The 18,681-nt window shown below is 41.6% G+C and overlaps 1 protein-coding gene across 1 annotated transcript; it reads right to left on the reverse strand.

Annotated features, from left to right (window-relative positions):
- Positions 1-447: 447 nt before the first annotated feature.
- On the reverse strand, positions 448-18,675 carry MRPS5 (mitochondrial ribosomal protein S5). Its single transcript, XM_012727311.1, has 12 exons — positions 18,609-18,675; positions 15,595-15,675; positions 14,355-14,471; positions 11,359-11,484; positions 9,382-9,615; positions 7,921-7,955; positions 6,542-6,632; positions 5,909-5,955; positions 5,394-5,451; positions 5,039-5,101; positions 3,916-4,052; positions 448-820 (listed from the first exon to the last, which is right to left on the reverse strand). The coding sequence occupies exons 1-12, from the start codon at positions 18,664-18,666 to the stop codon at positions 596-598; spliced, it is 1,272 nt and encodes a 423-aa protein (XP_012582765.1). The 5' UTR covers positions 18,667-18,675; the 3' UTR covers positions 448-595.
- Between the last annotated feature and the right edge of the window lie 6 nt (positions 18,676-18,681).

The following is an 18,681-nucleotide window of genomic DNA, read 5'->3' on the forward strand; positions in this document are numbered from 1 at the left end:
TCTCTGATGAATCCTCTCACCTCCCCTGCACCTCAGGCCTGTACCCCAGTTCTGTATGCACAAATAAATCTTAAAAAAAAAAAAAAGTCCTCTGGACATTTATATGTAAGTGTTGGCATGGGCAGATCCTTCTGCTTCTCTTAAATACAAAGAGAATTTCAGAGTCAAAAAGAACAACGTTTGATCATTTTTCTCCACTTTCCAGCTGTGTGACTGTAATTCAGGATTTAACTGCTCTGTAAAATGAAGCTAATGATAATTCATTTTCAACAAATCAGTTATGTAAATTGACTAGATTTATAGCAATTATTATTTCTAACATTGCTTTTTCTTGGGTCAAACAATAAGGCCTGTCTTAACCCATTCACTTTTGCTACTTTAAATAAATACTTAAGACAGTCTTAAACTAAGACACATAAGAAATTTCTAATCACAGTGACAGGTATATAGCATGTGCTAAACAAATTAAAGTCACATTTATTATTTATAAATTAAGAAGGTTGGCTTTGGGGAAAAAAGTTGCATTCCAACGTAGGGTGGAGTCTCCTCTAGGTAGTGGACAGAGTGGGGGGGCTGCATGAGGCCAGAGGGCAGCCTAGGCGGCAGGCCTCTTCAGACCGGCCCACACGGAACGCTTCATGCCCTGTGCCGCCTTCATTTCTTCCCAGTCCAGCCTGACGTCTGGAACATCATATTCGGGCTCTGGATCCTCTCTCAAGGCCCCCCGGGGGGAGGCGACCACGATGGGCAGAGGGCCACATTCCTTCCGGAATTCCACAACATGGAGACTCTTCTTATCAGCCCGCTGTTGATGGGTTTCCTGGCAGGACCAAATTGAGAATCCTAGGTTAGATCTGTGAGGGAGCGCTGTTAACTAGAGAATGGGGCAGGCACTTCCAAGAGCTGGAGAGGGGCTGGCAGTGCACACTACCACTCGGGGGACTCAAAGCGCATTTCAGGGGCTTTACTTCGTGGCTCAAGGACAGTGAGCCCTCAGAGCCATCGCCCCATCAGCCCTGGGATGGCGGAAGGGCCTCTGCCTCTGGTGTCTCGCCTTCCAAACCCGCCCAACTGAGTGCCAGACGGTGCTTCATGCTGAGCTTGAATCTCACGAGCACCTAGATCAGGCAGGCAGAGATGTTAAGGACCCAAGTATTTGGTCAGACTGGGGAACTACAGGATAAACAACCTGTTTTCTTCAATAAAAAATTTGTAAGGGCAAAAAAGAAGATGCTACAGATTATAAGTGACTTAAAAGACATAGTAAAATTTGTAATTTATTGACTTTGCTTCAATATCATTCAAGCGAGTCATGTAAAAAATCTTTTTCAACATAAGAACAGAAACCATAAAATACCTAGAAGCAAAGATGGGTCAAACACTACACGACATACACTTCAGCGACATCTTTAAAGACAGAGCACCCAATGCCACAATAGTGAAGGCAAAGATAAATAGATGGGACTACATCAAGTTAAAGAGCTTCTGTACAGCAAAAGAGACATTACTAAAAACAAACAGAAAGATCACTAATTGGGAAAACATTTTCTCACACAAAAGTAGCGATAAAGGACTGATCACAAAAATATACGGAGAACTGATGAAACTCAACAAAAATAAAATAAACAACCCACTCAAAAAATGGGCAGTTGAGCTAAAAAGACACTTCTCCAAAGAGGAAATGCAGATGGCCAACAGGCATATGAAAAAATGTTCAACATCACTCGTAATAAGGGAGATGCAAATTAAAACCACAATGAGATACCACCTCACCCCAGTGAGAATGGCACATCTTCAAACAACTAGCAACAACAAATGTTGGCGAGGATGTGGAGAAAAAGGAACTCTCCTGCATTGCTGGTGGGAATGCAAACTAGTACAACCACTATGGAAAACTGTCTGGAGGTTCCTCAAACTGCTAAACATGGAGCTTCCCTACGACCCAGCAATCCCACTCCTAGGTATCTACCCAAAAGACACAAAAACACTGATTGAAAAAGATACTTGTACCCCCATGTTTATTGCTGCTTTATTTACAATTGGAAAAACATGGAAGCAGCCCAAATGCCCAAAAGTAGATGACTGGATAAAAAAGATGTGGTACATATATACAATGGAATATTACTCAGCAACCAAAAAAGAGAAACACATGTCTTTTGCAGCAACTTGGGTGGAGCTGGAAAAGATCATGCTTAGTGAGATAAGCCAGAAAGAGAAAGAAAAATATCGGACGGTGTCACTCATAGCAGGAGTATAATGGACCAGGCGAGAAAATAACAAAAATAATGAACAACCACATACCAGAGACCTTCTGTGGGGGTGGAGTGGGGAATGGTATCAAAAATGGGGGGGGGGGGGGGGGGGAAATTCACGGGACTATGGTGGTGGCACAGGGGTGATTTGGTGATGGGAAACCCGCGGGGATTACAATCGAGATGGAAAAAAAAAATGTGCAAAATGATGTAAAAATAAACTTTGTAATAAAAAAAAAATCTTTTTCAATCTGAGAAGCAGATATATTTCTGTGGACACTGACTAGATATCTGCTGAGTCTGAGTCACTGTTAATTTTGAGGTATGATAATGCAGAGCACTTCATGCCCTGTTTAGCCCTTATCTCTTAGATATATGTTAAAATATACATCAATGAAATAAAATGGTAGCAAGATTTGGTTCAGAATAATTGGGGCTTGGATGGGTGGCCTTAAGAAACAAGGCTGGCCACAAGCTCTAACTACTGACCCTTAATGAGAGGATCACGGGATTCACTCCGTTAAGTGGTCACAAGTCAGCAAGTAAGTCTACCCTATGCTTCACTGGTAGTACCTTAAAAGACCTAATAGAAAACAATCTTTGTTTCCAGACTCAATGGCCACCTTGTACTATACTACTGTAAACTAGAACAAAGATGAATTGTTTCATAAACACAAACTGATTTAAATTGGTGTATATTATAGTCAATGGCATGTTGCTTTACTTGATGGTCTGATTTTGAGCGGTACATTAAATAACACCACTTTTTTACTAATATCATTTAGAAGAGCTGATATGATAATTACATCAGAAGATTCAAAATACTTGATTATAAATATGATTTGTCTAAAACCAATACTTTGGTGATATCAATTAAATCTCTTAACAATTCAATTGGATTTAGAAGTGCGTTTGAAAGATGTTTTAGGTAGTGTACACACACACACACACACACCTCTGTTCAAAAAAAATCTTTTAACCAAAGCTTTTTCTCTAATTTCTTATTTTAAACAGATGTAGAGTTATTCCATGGAACAAGGGAAGTCAAATCTTACAAATGAAGTCTCAAAAACCACTGTGTTTCCTTCTTGTGCAGCTCTACTGATGCCTATCAGATCCAGAAGCTGAGGGGGGATGGAGGGTGAGGAGTGACGGGGAGCCATCCCGCTGAGCTTGACAAGGCCAGCTGAGCCGCAGTCAGGGCCTGCGCTGTGCAGGGAAATACCCTGGTGTATTAATGTCCACAGTTCCTACTAACCCAGGTGTCTGTCTGCACTACCTGGGCAGGTAATGTGAAACAGCGCTTCTACATAAGCAGGTCTCCAGGGTGGAGAAAGAACTAAATTAGGAAATTAAATTTTTTTCTTTTGAGGCATTTTAGAACAAGCATGTACCCTTTTCATAAAAAGGTTAATTACTGGCTTTTTAGAAATGCTTAATTTTGCGACTTCAAAAACCGATGAGGTATTTACTTAAAAGTGAATTTCCATGAACTCACTCTCCTACTGAATTAGCTAGCCTACAGAAGCCATAAATAACAAAAATCCCTGAACCCTGAGGTGGCCTCAGGAGAGTAACTCCAGAAGGTCCCAAGACATTGTCCTAAGGCACACAACTGACATACAGATTCGAGGTTCTGTTCCACACCCCAGGGAAGGGTTACCTGGCTGGAGAGCCCATAGAAGAGGCCCCGGGTGAGGTTGAGCATGTTCATAGACCCTGAGACCTTGGCGTACAAGTCTTTGATGCCAATGAGCCGGCAGATGGTGATGATGGCCCGGTGGCAGCGGAGGCCGTAGCCTAGAAAAGGAAAACAAAACAGGTCAAACACCAGCCCACCCACCTGCAATGCAGACGGTCCGTCACCCTCCGGCTTCATACAACTTTGGGCTCAGGGCCAGGAGACCCTGGCTGCATTCTGGATCACTACCTCCCAGGGTGCCCTTGACAACTTACTGGACTTTCATGGTAGCACTTATTTAAACTGAATGTTTAAAAGTCAAAGAAATAATGGACACATAAATTTCTTGAACACATGGCAAAAATACAAAGATTAACCGATCCTGAAAGCGCTCAATGCCCGCATCCGCGTTAACTGAGGACAGAGGACACATGCGCTCTCCTCCTCCCGGACTGCTCAGTGGTCTACTTCCTCCTCCTGGGAAAAACCTTTTGGTTTCGGTCATGTGTTGTCTCCTAATGGTTAGGAGTCTCTCCTAACCATTGGCCCATCCTTCTCACCTCCTTGCACTGCATTTTGGATGGTCTCCCCTCCAGCCACGGACCATATGCTGGTCTACCTGTCATCCCTTCTCCAGGAAGAGCTTTCAAAACACCAAACATATCACTCCCTATTAAAAGTCCTTCACTTCCCACTGAAATAAAATGAAGAACTCCATATCCTACAAAACCCTTCTTGAGCACACCCCTCAAAAGTCTCACCTAGAGACACTACCTCCCGCCGCCTGGCTTTCCCACCTCAGGGAATGTTCACCAGGTGTTTTCTGGGCCACCCTCCCTGCGTGGCTCCTTCTCACTTTCAAAGCCTCCCTTAATGCCTCCTCCACAGAGCCTTCTCGCTGTGCTTTTAGAGACCTCTTCTATTCTGTCCCCTGCTGCTTTCTACCCCAAACCAAAAGCCTCTGCCTTCTTAAATCTAACTTAGGCCTTTCCATTTTGGCATTTTCAAAACAGTTCAAATAAAGTTGAGCCAAGATAGAGGAAAAGATAGAAATATTATAATTTGTCTGCTTTATCATCAATAAATTATAAGAGTTTTTAGTTACCTCTGGGTTGTTTCTTCATCTTGATATGTGTCCTTTTAAACGTTAAAGAAATGTCATGGAATACTGGAGGATAAAAATACAGACATAAGGATTTAGGTATGTGCTTAAGGATCTTGCAAATATCACAAAGCAGCTCATAACTCCCAAGAGGTCAACACACATAAAGGATGCATGACAAACTCTGATTTCACTCCTTACTAACCATCTCAGGAGAGAAAGTGTGTTTCTACATATGACACATTCATTTATCAGAAAATAGTGACAAGCAGAGAATCACAAAGATGCTCACAGAGACACACTGCCACATATACTGAAACAAAATCCTGCAAATTTGTGAAGAAAGCTCACCACTTACTTGTATGGTCTTCATATCGTTCTATATAGTGCAAATAGTGAACTGCTTTGTTCTTTGCCTAGAAGAAGAAAAATATTTTTTCTTAACTCTATTGTTGGGATTTATATTTTCCCAAGGACTTCAAAAAATACCTTTCGTAAATTATTTTATTGTGAAAAGCTTCAAACTTCAGTATAGTCTTCTGAAAGCTAAGGATTAAATGTGTAATATCATAACCAAAATAATACTACCACACCTAAAAAACTTAACACTAATGCCTTAGTAGCTTTGAATTTTCTGCCAGTGTTTTCAAACTTTGAGTGGGCTCAGAACTTTGGTAAGCGATCAGAAATCTGACAAAAATGATGCAAAAAACCTAGGTATTTATGAAAATGCTTCTTGTGACATAAGTAACCTTTGACGGCAGGCTTATGAAATGTTTCTTATTTTTATTATTTAAAACTTTTTGTGGTTCCCATGTGTCTAGCACATATCCTATTGATCCTTTACTCTCAACAAAGCAAAAATGTACCTACTTTCCTAAAAGCGTCCATCCGTTCTGTGGCTTTCCCAATGGCAAAACCTTTAAAAGAAAAAGCAAATTTATGAAAAGGGGCACAAACTGACACACACCTTTTACCTTATTTCAAGTTTTAGCTTCTGCAATATTTCATAGCATCTCCTTTTTCTTCTGTCCATAGAAAACTTGCTATCCAAGTCAGAATGACAAAGCTTAAGGCCACATGAATTTGGAAGTAATGCATTTGAATGTACCTCTGAAATCCAAGATCAGATGTTAACATTGCATTCTATTTCTCTGTCGGTGGAACTAATGTATGAGGAAGAGGCGCATGGACTGGGGTGAGGACTGCGGGAGCCCTGGTGGACGGTGGTGTGGTGACAGGCATCGGGTGCACCTATGCCTCTGAGTCACACACAGTGTCGGAAACCACTGTTTCCTCATAAAGAGTGAAGAACCATTATTCTCACAGGAAAAGACAGAGAGGGACCTATTCTTTTTTTCCCTTCTAAGGTAGTTTTTGGGTTTGCCACAGGTTTGTGAACCCAAACCACAAAAAGGCTTCATCAGTAGAAGCGCGGCCAGCGGCAGGAGCCCCTGGAGGCCACAGTCCACCCGGGCCCCCCCCAGCCCCTCAGGCCTTACTCACCTGCAGCTCCTCTGCCGTTCCCCACGGCAACCAGGACGCGGACTGACTTCTTTCTTCCCTCTTTTGCTGTCATATTGAAAACATTTCTCACCTAAAAGACAAAATTTTCATAACTATTTCCCTTTGGGGAAATACTGGAGTAGGGACCTGTGACCTCTTTGCACAGAGGTGCACGTGGTGGAAAGGAACATCAGTCCCCTCATCAAAGCAAACTGTCTCAAAGGAAATGGATTTTTGGGCTGTTTTTTAAATGTAGAATAGAAAAAAAGACTTTCTCTTCCTCTTTTGCAGGGCTGTTGAGAGGTTTGACTAAGATCATTTTAAAGGAATGTGAAACTACAGCTCAATATACCCTAGTCTAGTGAATGCAATGTAATAAGCATAAGTGACTGTATACGACATATCCCAATTCAGAGATTTTTAAAATAAAGAAAAATGTGCATCTTAGAAATGATACAGAAATAATTAGGGGAGCCTGGATCTCTATGCTAAGAGTTATGCTCAACTGAGAAGTATCTGTAAATACCTGCTTATTATGAACCACAGGAAAATCTCATTTTGGGAGAGCATAGTTAAATGGCCAGGAACAATGAAACGGAGTGGCTTACACGGCCAGCCACTTTCCCATGAGATGAGATGCAAGGAAAAGGAGGCGCTAGTCCTCTGCCGTGAATAATCTCACAGGAAATTCCCAATATATAAGAATTCTTCAAAGGAATTAACTTTCACAAGGTATATAAACTGGGACCCAGAGACAAAAAATACCTACAAATATTAATTTTAAATGTCAAATTCTATCTCACCATTGCTATTGAGGAAACAATGTGCATGTTCAATCACAAGCAGCCCAAGCGGGACTGTTCCTCACGGTGTTGAACATCAGACACACAGCTGGCTCCGGGAGCTGCCTGAGAAAAGCCACTGAAATCTACTCAACAGAAGCTGCCAGCTAAAGGGTGTGCAAGCAGCAGCCGGTAGGTCACTTGCCTGCGGGAGCGACATGCACAACAGCCCAAGCTCTCAATTCCTGTCAGCGATCTCAGGCTCCTCTCCCTGGATCAGGTGCCAGACACAGCTGTTTGGAACTACAGATGGATTGCTAAATCTCCTTTGGCTTTAGGAAGGAGGAAGCTTAAATGTAACCTCCCAACAATACCACTTCTCAAGGCCCCTTGGCCTTGAGACCTCAATTGGTAGCCCCCCAAGAAAGGCAGCAGTCAGAAGAGTCAAAATCAACTAGCTGAAATTAAAGTTCCATTATTTCCTTACTCAAGTCAGCTGTCTCAGTAAAAGCCACATATCAAAGGCTTTCATCACAGTTTTTAACCTATCTTTACTTCACCCAAGACCGAACCAACTATTACATTCAGCACACTTACCTCAAGTATCCTGGTATCAAAATCCTCATACGTTTCTGTAAGGAGCAAAGAGGCACCACATAAATGTGTCAAAGTGAGTAGTGCATAAATGCATTTTTCACTGACTTCTAGAGAAAGCATCTCAGATCTTCTGAGGCATACCTGGTTTCCATCAGCTACTGTCCCCACCGTCTTCGCGACTGCACCCTCCTGCCCCTCCAGTTCTCTCTCTACAACCCCAAGGCTGTAGTCTTTGGAGCTCCCTGGCAGCTCCAGACTCTTGATCAACATTTTCCCCTACCCTGTCATTCCGCTGGGTCTTCATGATCTCTCTCAACAGCCACGACGCCACAGCCCATCATGTCCACGAGACTTTGTGATGTTCTCAACTCCCTCACCCTATTCTCTCTTTACCACACTGTCTAGGCCTGAATCAACCACAGCAGTCTAGCTGCTGCAGGCCTGTTGGGTATTGCTAGAGCAAGTTTAAATCTCAGTCTACACCTGGGTCACTGAAAATTCAACTCAGTTGAGTCCTCCCTGCTTCCTGTTAGCCCTTTATGTCCTTTCAGTAAGGTCTTTCTCCACTCCCCACAGCAGCCAATTCAAACCTGTGCGCCTCTGGGGGCCATGCTCATCACTGCCTGTACACATTCCTCCACCAAGGTAGGCTCACCTACTCTTTCTTCTGTCCATTAATCCATTTAGCTATCCTCTGGACCTGGGCCCACTTATTTCCTCTCCCATCCATTTCTTCATCCTCCCAACTGAAGCATTTTCTAATAGTCCAAGGGTGCTCACCTGAGTCTATCCATTTCAACCACACCCCATTAATTTTCATTTAAGAAAGCAGTCAAACTCTCCTCTACTTCTTTACCTGCTCATTGACAAGAAGAAATTGTTCTGATGATTTTTACTTCTTTACATATTTAGGGGATGGGGCCTTGTGTTCTAATTTGATCTGATGTTACTGTTTTCTTATTTCATGTGTGCTTTTGTGAGGCTTAATGACAACTGGCTGGTTTATCTTTTGTCACTGAAACAGTACTCTCGGGCCAGGCTGCTCCACAGGCACCCCATGAATGATGTTTGAGAAACTGCAGTCTATAAGGTGCTTATAAACAGATGAGTAACGCACATCACATGTAAATGCTCATGAGAAACACACACACGTAAGTGCTCATGAGAAACACACACATGTAAGTGCTCATGAGAATCGCACACATGTAAGTGCTCACGAGAAACCAGATAATAAAACACCAGAGCCCAGTGCTTTGCACCGTCTGCAGATACTTCTTCGTTATGGGCCTCGACTGTCCCATTAAAATACAACTGAATAATAATGTGATATTATTTCAAAGATGTTCAAACACTTTCTTGAAAAGAGGCAATCTAAACAAAAAAGTAGTTACAATATACTAGGGGGTCTAACTATGAGGACCCTCTTTGTTGGAAAGGTCAGTAAAGCCAGCACTCTGCTACCTCCATCGGGACCCGGGTCAGGGGGGCCAAGACTGACGCCCCCCCATGTGTTTCCACTCCATCCTCGCTCTCGTTTGACCTTCATCTTCCTTTTCCGGTCCCACTCTTCTCTCTGCTGAACCATATCAGCCTCCACCTTCTCTTGCTCTTCCTTGCTTCTCTGGGAAATAGCCTGCACGGCTCCATTTCTCATAAGAGGGACGTTCAAACCAGGCCATAAGAAGCCATGATGCCCTGAAAATTTAAAAACATACAAAATAAGAGCTTGCAAAAAGCACTCATTCCTTGAATACTAAAAAGCCAGGAGGTGGGTAAACAGATGACACTTCTGGTAGGAGCTTTAACATAGTCACTTGGCTGACTCCTTGGCACTACTGAAAGTGTAGGTGTGCCTACCCTATCAGCTAGTAATTCCACTTCATGGTATTATCTCTGGAAACACTCACATCAGGCTCAAAATGTGTGTGCTTGACAAGGACGTCCACCGAAAAACTGTTTTTGTTTTTTTTAAGATTTATTTATTTATGCATACAAGAGCTGGGGTGCAGGCCAGAGATGGGGAGGGGCTGGGGGAGGTGAGAGGATTCACCAGAGCAGTGGGGAGAACAGGCAGATCTACTGAAATACACTGCTGAGGGGCGGGTAGGACCGGAGGGGTCTGCTGCACCATGTGGGTCAGCTCCAGGCCAGGGACTGCACTGCTGTAGTGGCTGCAGACAGCTTCATAGTGCTGTGCTTTAACTCTCTGTGCCACCAGGGAGGCCATGAAGTGTTATGTGTAAAGATAAAGAAGTTGGACACAATCTAAATGTCCAATGGTTAAGTGAACTGTGGCATATCCAACCTATGAAATATTCTGTTCTGAATCACTATAAGATGATGTGGAATAATTTCCAAAACCTATTACTAAGTGAAAAACAATAAATCTTACAGACAGTATGTATCATATGAAATAATTTAGTTAAAAAAAAATACTTTTCAGGGGGGAGAGAAATGCACGGGATTATGGTGATGGCACACGGGTGATTTGGTGATGGGAAACCCGGGGGATTACAATCGAGATGGAAAAAAAATGTACAAAATGATGTAAAAATAAACTTTTGTAATAAAAAAAATAAAATAAAATGCAAGTAACTGGGAAAATAAAAAAAAACAAACTTTTCTTTTAGAGCATAAAGGATATAAAAGCATTTTTAAATGTCATGAGGACCAAAATGGGACCAGTGGTTTCCTTGGGGAAGGCATCAGGAATAGGGGAGACCAAAAAGGGCATCAAAGGGGACTTGAGGTTTCTCTCAGTCTTTGAAGTTTTTATTGAGAGTTAAACGATTAAAATAAGATACAAGGTAAGTCATGCAAGGTAAGACAGCACTAGCTAGATGACTCTCACCAACAAACAGCAGGTTATGTCAGCAACCACGACACAGAAAGTCCACTCAAGTCCATTCCACAGTTTTTACTCTTCAAAATCCGCAAGTGGAAACAAGCACGCACCCCAGGGGCTGGCAAACTAAAGTCCGAGGGTCAAATCCAGCCCACAGGTCATTTTCTGTAAACATGGCTTTACTCGAGCCCCGCTCTGCCCATTGATTAGGTATTGTTGACGTGTTTTGCGCAGACGCAGAGTTGAGCAGCTGTAACAGAAACCATGTGGCTTCCAAAGCTGAAAATATTTACTACCTGTCCCTCTGCAAAGGCCACTGCCTTTCCATTCACTACATCTATTATATTAGCGAATTATGAGTTCGCCGAGGGCAGAGACTGTCACAGCAGAGGCCCTCAGAGCACTGCAGGATTTTCCTCCCCCAGAACCACAGGGCAACAGGTAAGCCATCTGGTTGCATGCTGAAACAGCAGATCCAAGTGTTCATGGAAGAGGTTTGGATTCTTCTAGTTTGCAAACTGCCCAATTCTGGGAGGTGTTGGGGGAAGGAGAGCCTTAAAAATCACACTGGCTTTTTTTATAAACAAGCTTACCTTCTCCAATGATCTGACCCCTGTTCAAATCCTTTCTTCGCTTTTTCTTAGTTCTTTTGCCTCTTCCTTTCCTTGCTCCAGCACCAGTCTCTGCTAAAGCACCTTTCCATAGCTCATCTGCTGTCACTGTAATAAAACAAGATTTTTTTTTTCGATTTTCAAGCAATGATCTATGTTCTCCTACTGAATAAAAAAAAAGGCCCAGATTTACTTGTATTACTGTGACAGTGAAAGTAAAATTAAATCATTCTTTGTACATATCACACGTTCATATTTGGAATAGCTTAGAGATGATTCTTCTACTTTCAAAGCACATGGCCTTCCTCTATGAAAGATGGTCATCTAAATCCCAGCTACTTACCAGTAGGTTTGTTTGCTAGGCATTTTATTAACGGTTACAGGTTTCTTTCCCCTTTTGCTTCATTGTAAGCACTGAGATAACCAATAACTGTTCTTCCTAAATACATGTTGCTTGGGCTAAATAAAAATCAACATTTTAGTCTGAACCCATAAATCATTTTCATCGTTTGCTCTACAGTAAATACCTTAAGTATCTTCACAATGAAATGCCCACAGCATCTTCCATTCTAATCAATGTCTAATCAAATCACAGGGAAGACTCCGTGAGCAGGGGTTTGACAGTGCTCTTCCGTGCATGCACGTATTCGAGGCAATGCTTGTCTCACTTTATGTGTAGGCCCTGACACTGCTGACATTTTCTGTTTGTGAATTTCTAGGATCCTAAATTCTTTTTCTGTTACACATTTCAATCAGTATACAGTCCTTTCTGTACTTGTAGAATATTCAGATTCTTTACTTTTGACAATTACCAAATTTCATTGGTATAGTTACACTATATATTAAATACCGTCCTCCTAAGGACTTCCAGTCTCTCAAAGTACCAAAAGATTTTACAATCATAGAGATTCTGTCCCATTAACAGTTTATTAAGAAAGAATCAGAATCTACAAATGTACTCATCAGAAACCTAAGATATATATAAAGGTCTGAAATACTAAACACATTCTAGAAGATATACACAGGTATCTTCATCCTTCTTATGAGCCCCTTAGGGTTCAAAAGATCTCCTTGCTGGCTTCTTGAAGACTTGGCTTGATCTTCTGGGTAGATAACACAGAGACAGAAAAATGTTTTGGATTTAAATGCTGTATATCTGTATAATATCCTGCTTTTTAAAATGCACACATATTATTATAGCTGATCTTTATAACTAAAACTCAGAAAAGCGAGATTTCAACTCACATGTTGTTCTCTTGTCCCTGCTTATAGCAAAAGGTTGAGCTCAAACTTTAGATTGACACTGATATACTTAGAAGAACCAAAACAGGTTTGAAATAAAATCACCAGACTCAAACAAACTCTCACTAAAGATCTGATTTTCTTTTCTATCTGCTTACAAGTGATGGCGCTTATAAATGCCATCCAAACTTCAAGGTTCACGATAAACGTACTTCAGTTGGGGCATATTCAGATTGGTCAATGAGTTTTTCTTCACTTACTATCAGAATAAGAAATCACTCAATAAAATTAAAAGGGATTTGATTTTAAAAGGAAATTGATATTGACACAGATGTAAAAGAATAATTTAGTCCTTTTTTTTTAATAAATGTAAGAAAGATTTGAAAAACACCATCAAGTCACGTCAGGTTTTGAATGCTATTATAATATAAAAAATGGTTCTAAATTTAAATAAAATCTTCATTCAGATTATAAAAGTAAGTAATTTTGTAAAATCTGAAAAACAAAGACATTATGAAGAATAAAAAGTAAAACAATCATAACCCCCATCACCACTATTAGATCAAAATGTAGAATCTCTCTCTATTCATGCATGTGTGTACATATATTTGAAAAAATAAGCTATATAGTTTGCCTGTTTTAGACAAAATTAGAATTAGGCTATAAGCATAACTTTGTATCCTGAATATTTTTAGTAACATAATATGTTGTGCGCCTTATATCATATTCTTAAAATATTGCTCATGAACATAATTTAATAGCTGTAAGCTAAACTGTTATTTTGATAAGAGATTTTGCTATCTTAACATTAGGACATACTGTTTTAACTCTAATTAACTGAAGTGCTATATAAAGAGATTTAGTATTATTTCAACTCTTTGCCATATTCAAGGAGAGGCAAATCGTTCCAGCTTTCTCCATGCCTCTATTCTCTTTGCACCAAAAATCTTCAGATACAACTAAATCTAATTTACTTATAATCCCAACACTTGATGTTCTTTTCTGTGTTGTTACACAAATACTTTACCAAAAGGCTTCAAATTAAAGTGATTTGCACCAACTGATAAAATACTCTTTGGCCATAACAGCATGGGAAGCCTACACAGGGCCATGGTAAAATGTACAATATGCTTCTGCAGGAAAAAAGCAGCAGACCCAGCATTTCTGGGGGATGGAATGACAGGTGACTGTCTCTATTCTGATTTTCTGTACTTACCAAAAACTCTAAAATGAACTGGCTTTATCTTCCTGATTTCTATTAATTTGCCTAATCTGGGTTGAATTCAATGTCCATTTATTACCTGTCAAGCAAACTTCAGTTCAGATTGGAATCTCAAATGTTACCACAAACAGGAGTACTGTTAGCAATTCAGCTATTTAAAATTAACTTTTCCTAATGAGATGCCCTGAAGTGCAACTGGAAATAGATTTTGAGTATATTTTTGGTGTGAATCTCAATCAGCAGAGATTTGGGCCACAGTTCAATACCTTTAGGCCTCAAGTGCTCCAAACAAGGAGATTAAAGTTAACTGGTGCCCTCAACGCACAGTATACAAGTACAGCTGGCAGCATGTATACACAAAAGTATCCCTGTATTCAGGGTGTGCCCAAAAGAACATTTAATAGCACATCAGACACTAATCATTAGTGTTGACCATTTAGAAGAAAGTGGAAGACAAAGGCACCACTTATCTTACTGTTCCATGAAATGGGAAATTTGTGGTCATTCTACATACATTTGGTGAAGAAACTATAGGATCTGCTCTGTTGGCCCATGAGGTGACTGGGAGGAGAAATCCAGCATTGCGTCTGAAGGGCACGTGCCAAGCTGGTGAAGTGACGGTCTCCAACTCCTGCAGGCAGATGGAATAAAACTACAGTCAGATGTCTCAAGGCTGTGCAGAAACATTGTTAGCACCAAATAACCTAATCATCACTAACAGAAAGAGGTCACTAAAATGCAGTACTTGCATAAATAAATCACATCTTTAGAACAGTGTTTCTTAAAAGGATAAAACTTTGGGCAGGTAATAAAATGCTCATCCTGGGTAGAGCTGTTCATTCACACAGGGCTACTGCCAAGCTGCAATTACCACTCAAGCTTTCGCTATTCTGGGCCTATGGTGCCCTCTGCTGTTGCAGAAGACAATGTAACTGTCCTGGAGACCTGGGCATGACCTGGGTGGCAGAGCAAGACATGGAACAAAGCTGGCTCATGTAATGACTTACTCACTAAAATGTAAATACACAGCGTTAGCTTTCATTGAAATAAATTCAGGACTTCAGTTTATTTTGCTTTATTTAGTACATTCCTTTGTTTTCTGTTGTTATGTACTGCAAGGGAAATTATATAGCATTTGACAATGGTTTTTTTGGTTTTTTTTAAAAGATTTATTTATTTATTCATACAGAACTGGGGTACAGGCCAAAGATGTGGAGGGTGAGAGGATTCACCAGGGACAGAGTGGGGTGCAGAACAGGCAGATCGACGAAGTACACTGCTGAGGGGAGCAGCGGGCGGGTCAGGAGAGGTCTGCCACGCCATGTGGTCACCTCCGGGGCAGGCGGGAATCGAACTCATACGGAAGCGGCTTTAGCTTCTCAGTGCAGTGCTTTAACCTGCTGCACCACCAGGGAGGGCCTGGTTTTTTTTTTTTAAAGATTTATTTATTTATGCATACAGAACTTGAGTACAGGCCAGAGTTTTGGGAATGGTGAGAGAATTCACCAGAGACAGAGTGCTCCCACTGAATCGGCTGCTGCTAGCTCCTAGTGCTGCGCTTTAACCCGTTGCACCAGGGAGGGCTTCCCTATTGTTCTTTAAAGCCTTGAAATATAACAATTATAATCATAAAAAAGTTGAGGAATATTCTTCAGATGCTATTTATTCCCATTATAAAGAATGTGCTTAGTTAATTTACATTTTTTTAAACATTAGATCTTATAAGTAAAGGTAGGTAGATAAATGAATCTCACCATTGCTGAGAACAGGTTTCAACCCCAAAACAGATGCTGCTGGATAGGTGTGCAGATAAAGTTGCCTGGACCATAAATGTCCTGTAAATAAAAACCAAGTTTTTAAAGATACATTTTTATTTAAAAAAAGGGGGTATTTTGAACACCCCCAAAATATCAATATCTATAAAGAACCAAGTAAATGTGTAATTTCTGGGCTCTGTGACTACCCACCTAAGTAGGTGATATCACATCTCTTCATTTTCACAGCCAATCAGCTACCACACTCTAAATTTTCTTTAAAAACCAGTCTACCTGTCCACCTCTCCTTTGTCCAGGCCCCACATCCCTTGGCCATGTGGTAACAACAGTCTCTCAAGAGATCCTGCTGCTTTCTGTCTGTCCCTCTCACACTCAACATCTGTCAGACAGGCCTTGCTAAAATAGCAGGCCTGTTCATGTCAGCTCTGATCCAGCCTTCTTTGGCTCCTTACTGCCTGCAGAACAAATCAAGACTCTTCAGCACAGCCTTCAGGTGTGACCCAACCATCCACATGGGTCTCAATCTCAACTCTCCCCCTTACCTCTGCCCGCGCCCCCTGCAGTCAGGCTTAACTGGCTCTACTCCTTCCTCCTTTTTGCATCTCTGGCACTTTCTCCAGGTTTGTCTGAAACATGACCTCTTGGTGAAGCCTCCCTGATTCCCTTGGTATCCTTCAGCACTCTGTTCCCTCCCCTGAAGGAGCAGGCTGAAAGCGCACTAGGTACCAACTCCACATGCTACAGAGTTTTAGAACAGGCTCTGACAGTTTAAACCAGCATTGGACTTAAAAAACAGTGGGTAAAAAATATTTCCGCAAATGGGGGTGGGGAAACTAACGAGTGACATGCAAGAGATGGGAATTGAGCCTTTTTCACCCCGTATGTAAAAATTAATTCCAAATAGATCACAGCTAAGGTGAGAGAAAAAACACAAAACTCTTTGAATAACTTCAGGGCTAATCATCACAAACATGAAATTGGCCATATTTTCATGACACTAACACCATGAGCAAGAAAAAAAAAAGTAGAAAAAGCAAACCATCAACATTTAAAATTGTGTCCTTTGAGGGCATTAAGAAAGTAAAAGGACAGCAAATGGCATGGCAGAAAGTATTTGCAAACCATCTATCTGAAGGGATTTATATCAAGATTGAATAAAGAACCCATACAATTTATTAATTAAAAAAAAACCCACAATTTCACAATGGGCAAAATATTAAATATAACATATTTCTCCAAATGGCCAATAAGTACAAGAACTGATGCTAATTGCTTCACACCCACAAGGTGACTAAAATCAAAAGGACTGATAATAGCACATGTGGGTGGCCAGAGGTGGAGAAATTAAGAATCTTCATGCACTGCTGGTGGCCAATGTAAAATGGTATAGCTAGTTCAGAAAACAGTCTAGAGTTCCTCAAAAAGTTAAACATGAAATTACCATTTTATATAGCATTTCCATTCCCTGGCATAACATAACTGATATTAAATATGTACACACAAAAACTCTGTACACAAATGTCTACAGCAACATTGGCTATAACAAAAGGCGTACCAAACCAAATTTTCATCAACTGATGAACAGATATACAAAATGTGGTTACATACAGGTATTAGAACATTGTCTTAAAAATGATACTGATATGACACATGCTATAGCAAGGAAGAATCCTGAAAACCTTATGCTGAATGAAAGAAGCCTGCCCCAAGAAACCATATACTGTAGGGCTCTTTAAATGAAATTTCCCAAACATGCAAACTATAGATGTAGAAAGTACAGGAGTGGTTGGCTAGGATTGGACACAGTGGAAAACTGGGGCTTAGATAGCTGAAGAGCCAGTGATCTGTTTGTGATGAAAATGTTCTTGACTGCAGTGATAACTGCAAAGGTCTATAAATATACTATAAAAATTTTGAATACTGTAAACTGTACAATATGTGAACAAATAAAGCTGTTACAAAACTGTATGCCAGAAAAAGAAAAATAAACAGGCTCCGGGATCAGGCAATATAGGCTGGAAAACCTGATGTTTTCCCAGTCTAATCTTGAACACATTTGGCACATCTGTGTGCCTTAATTCCCTCATCTGTAAAACAGGAATAATAAAGCACTGTGAAAACGAAGTGAGGGAAAAGACAACATAAAATGCTCCTTGGCATACAGTAACAGCTCATGAAAGAAAGCTACAAAACAAAAGCTAGGGGTTATTTGAATGGAACCTTGAAAAAGAAGGTGGTTGTAACCCAGATAAAAGTAAAAAAGTTTGTCAGATGTTCCCCTAAGTGATTTCAGGTCGTTTCCCAGCAAAATGAGAAACAAAAAAGAAGTCGGTTTTTACAGGTCTTTGGATTTCAGAATTACCAACGCTGGACTGTGGTCTCACTACAGAACAGAATTTACAGAAAACGCAAAGTCAATCACGAAACCGTGCTTAGAGGCAAACACCTGCCCTGGGATGGCATCGTACTTGCCCACCCGCTCCCACAGACCAAAGGTGGGAGGAAAATCCCTAGAGTTCCTAAGGTTCTGCACGTCCCCCTCTTTAACAAAGTCACTGAACAGCCCGAAAACTACAAGGGCTGACATTAATCCTACCCTACCCCAGCTGGCCCCTCTCCCTTTGGAGCCTCGGTGGCAGCCAACTGCCTTGAACCCCCACACTGACACCACAGAATGAACTGCGGATCGCGCCCGCCAGAAAGGTGATGCTTGCTTGCTAGCTAGTGCCCTGGCCCACCCGGGGGAGCACCCACGAGTGGTCTGGTGAGCTGGAAGTGACCCTGGCCGGCGATCGACAGCCTCACTTTACAGCCACCCAGAGAAGGCAAGGAAGTGCGCAAGGTCACACAGCGGGCTCGGATAGCCCCGACTGCGGTCGAGGAGCCCACACGCCGCTAGTTCTCGCTACTTTCCACCCGAGCGTATAGGTCCCGGGCGAACTCCCCGCATCCACCCGATCCAGAACCCCTGCACCCGGCTTCCCAGCTCGCACCCGCCGGCACGCCGCACAGTGCAGACAGACAGCCCGCGGCGCGCACCGCCGCCGCCATGCTGGGGCCCACGCG

This window comes from Condylura cristata, unplaced genomic scaffold (assembly GCF_000260355.1).
Source record: "Condylura cristata isolate star-nosed mole 26May11 unplaced genomic scaffold, ConCri1.0 scaffold00020, whole genome shotgun sequence".
NCBI lineage: Eukaryota > Metazoa > Chordata > Mammalia > Eulipotyphla > Talpidae > Condylura > Condylura cristata.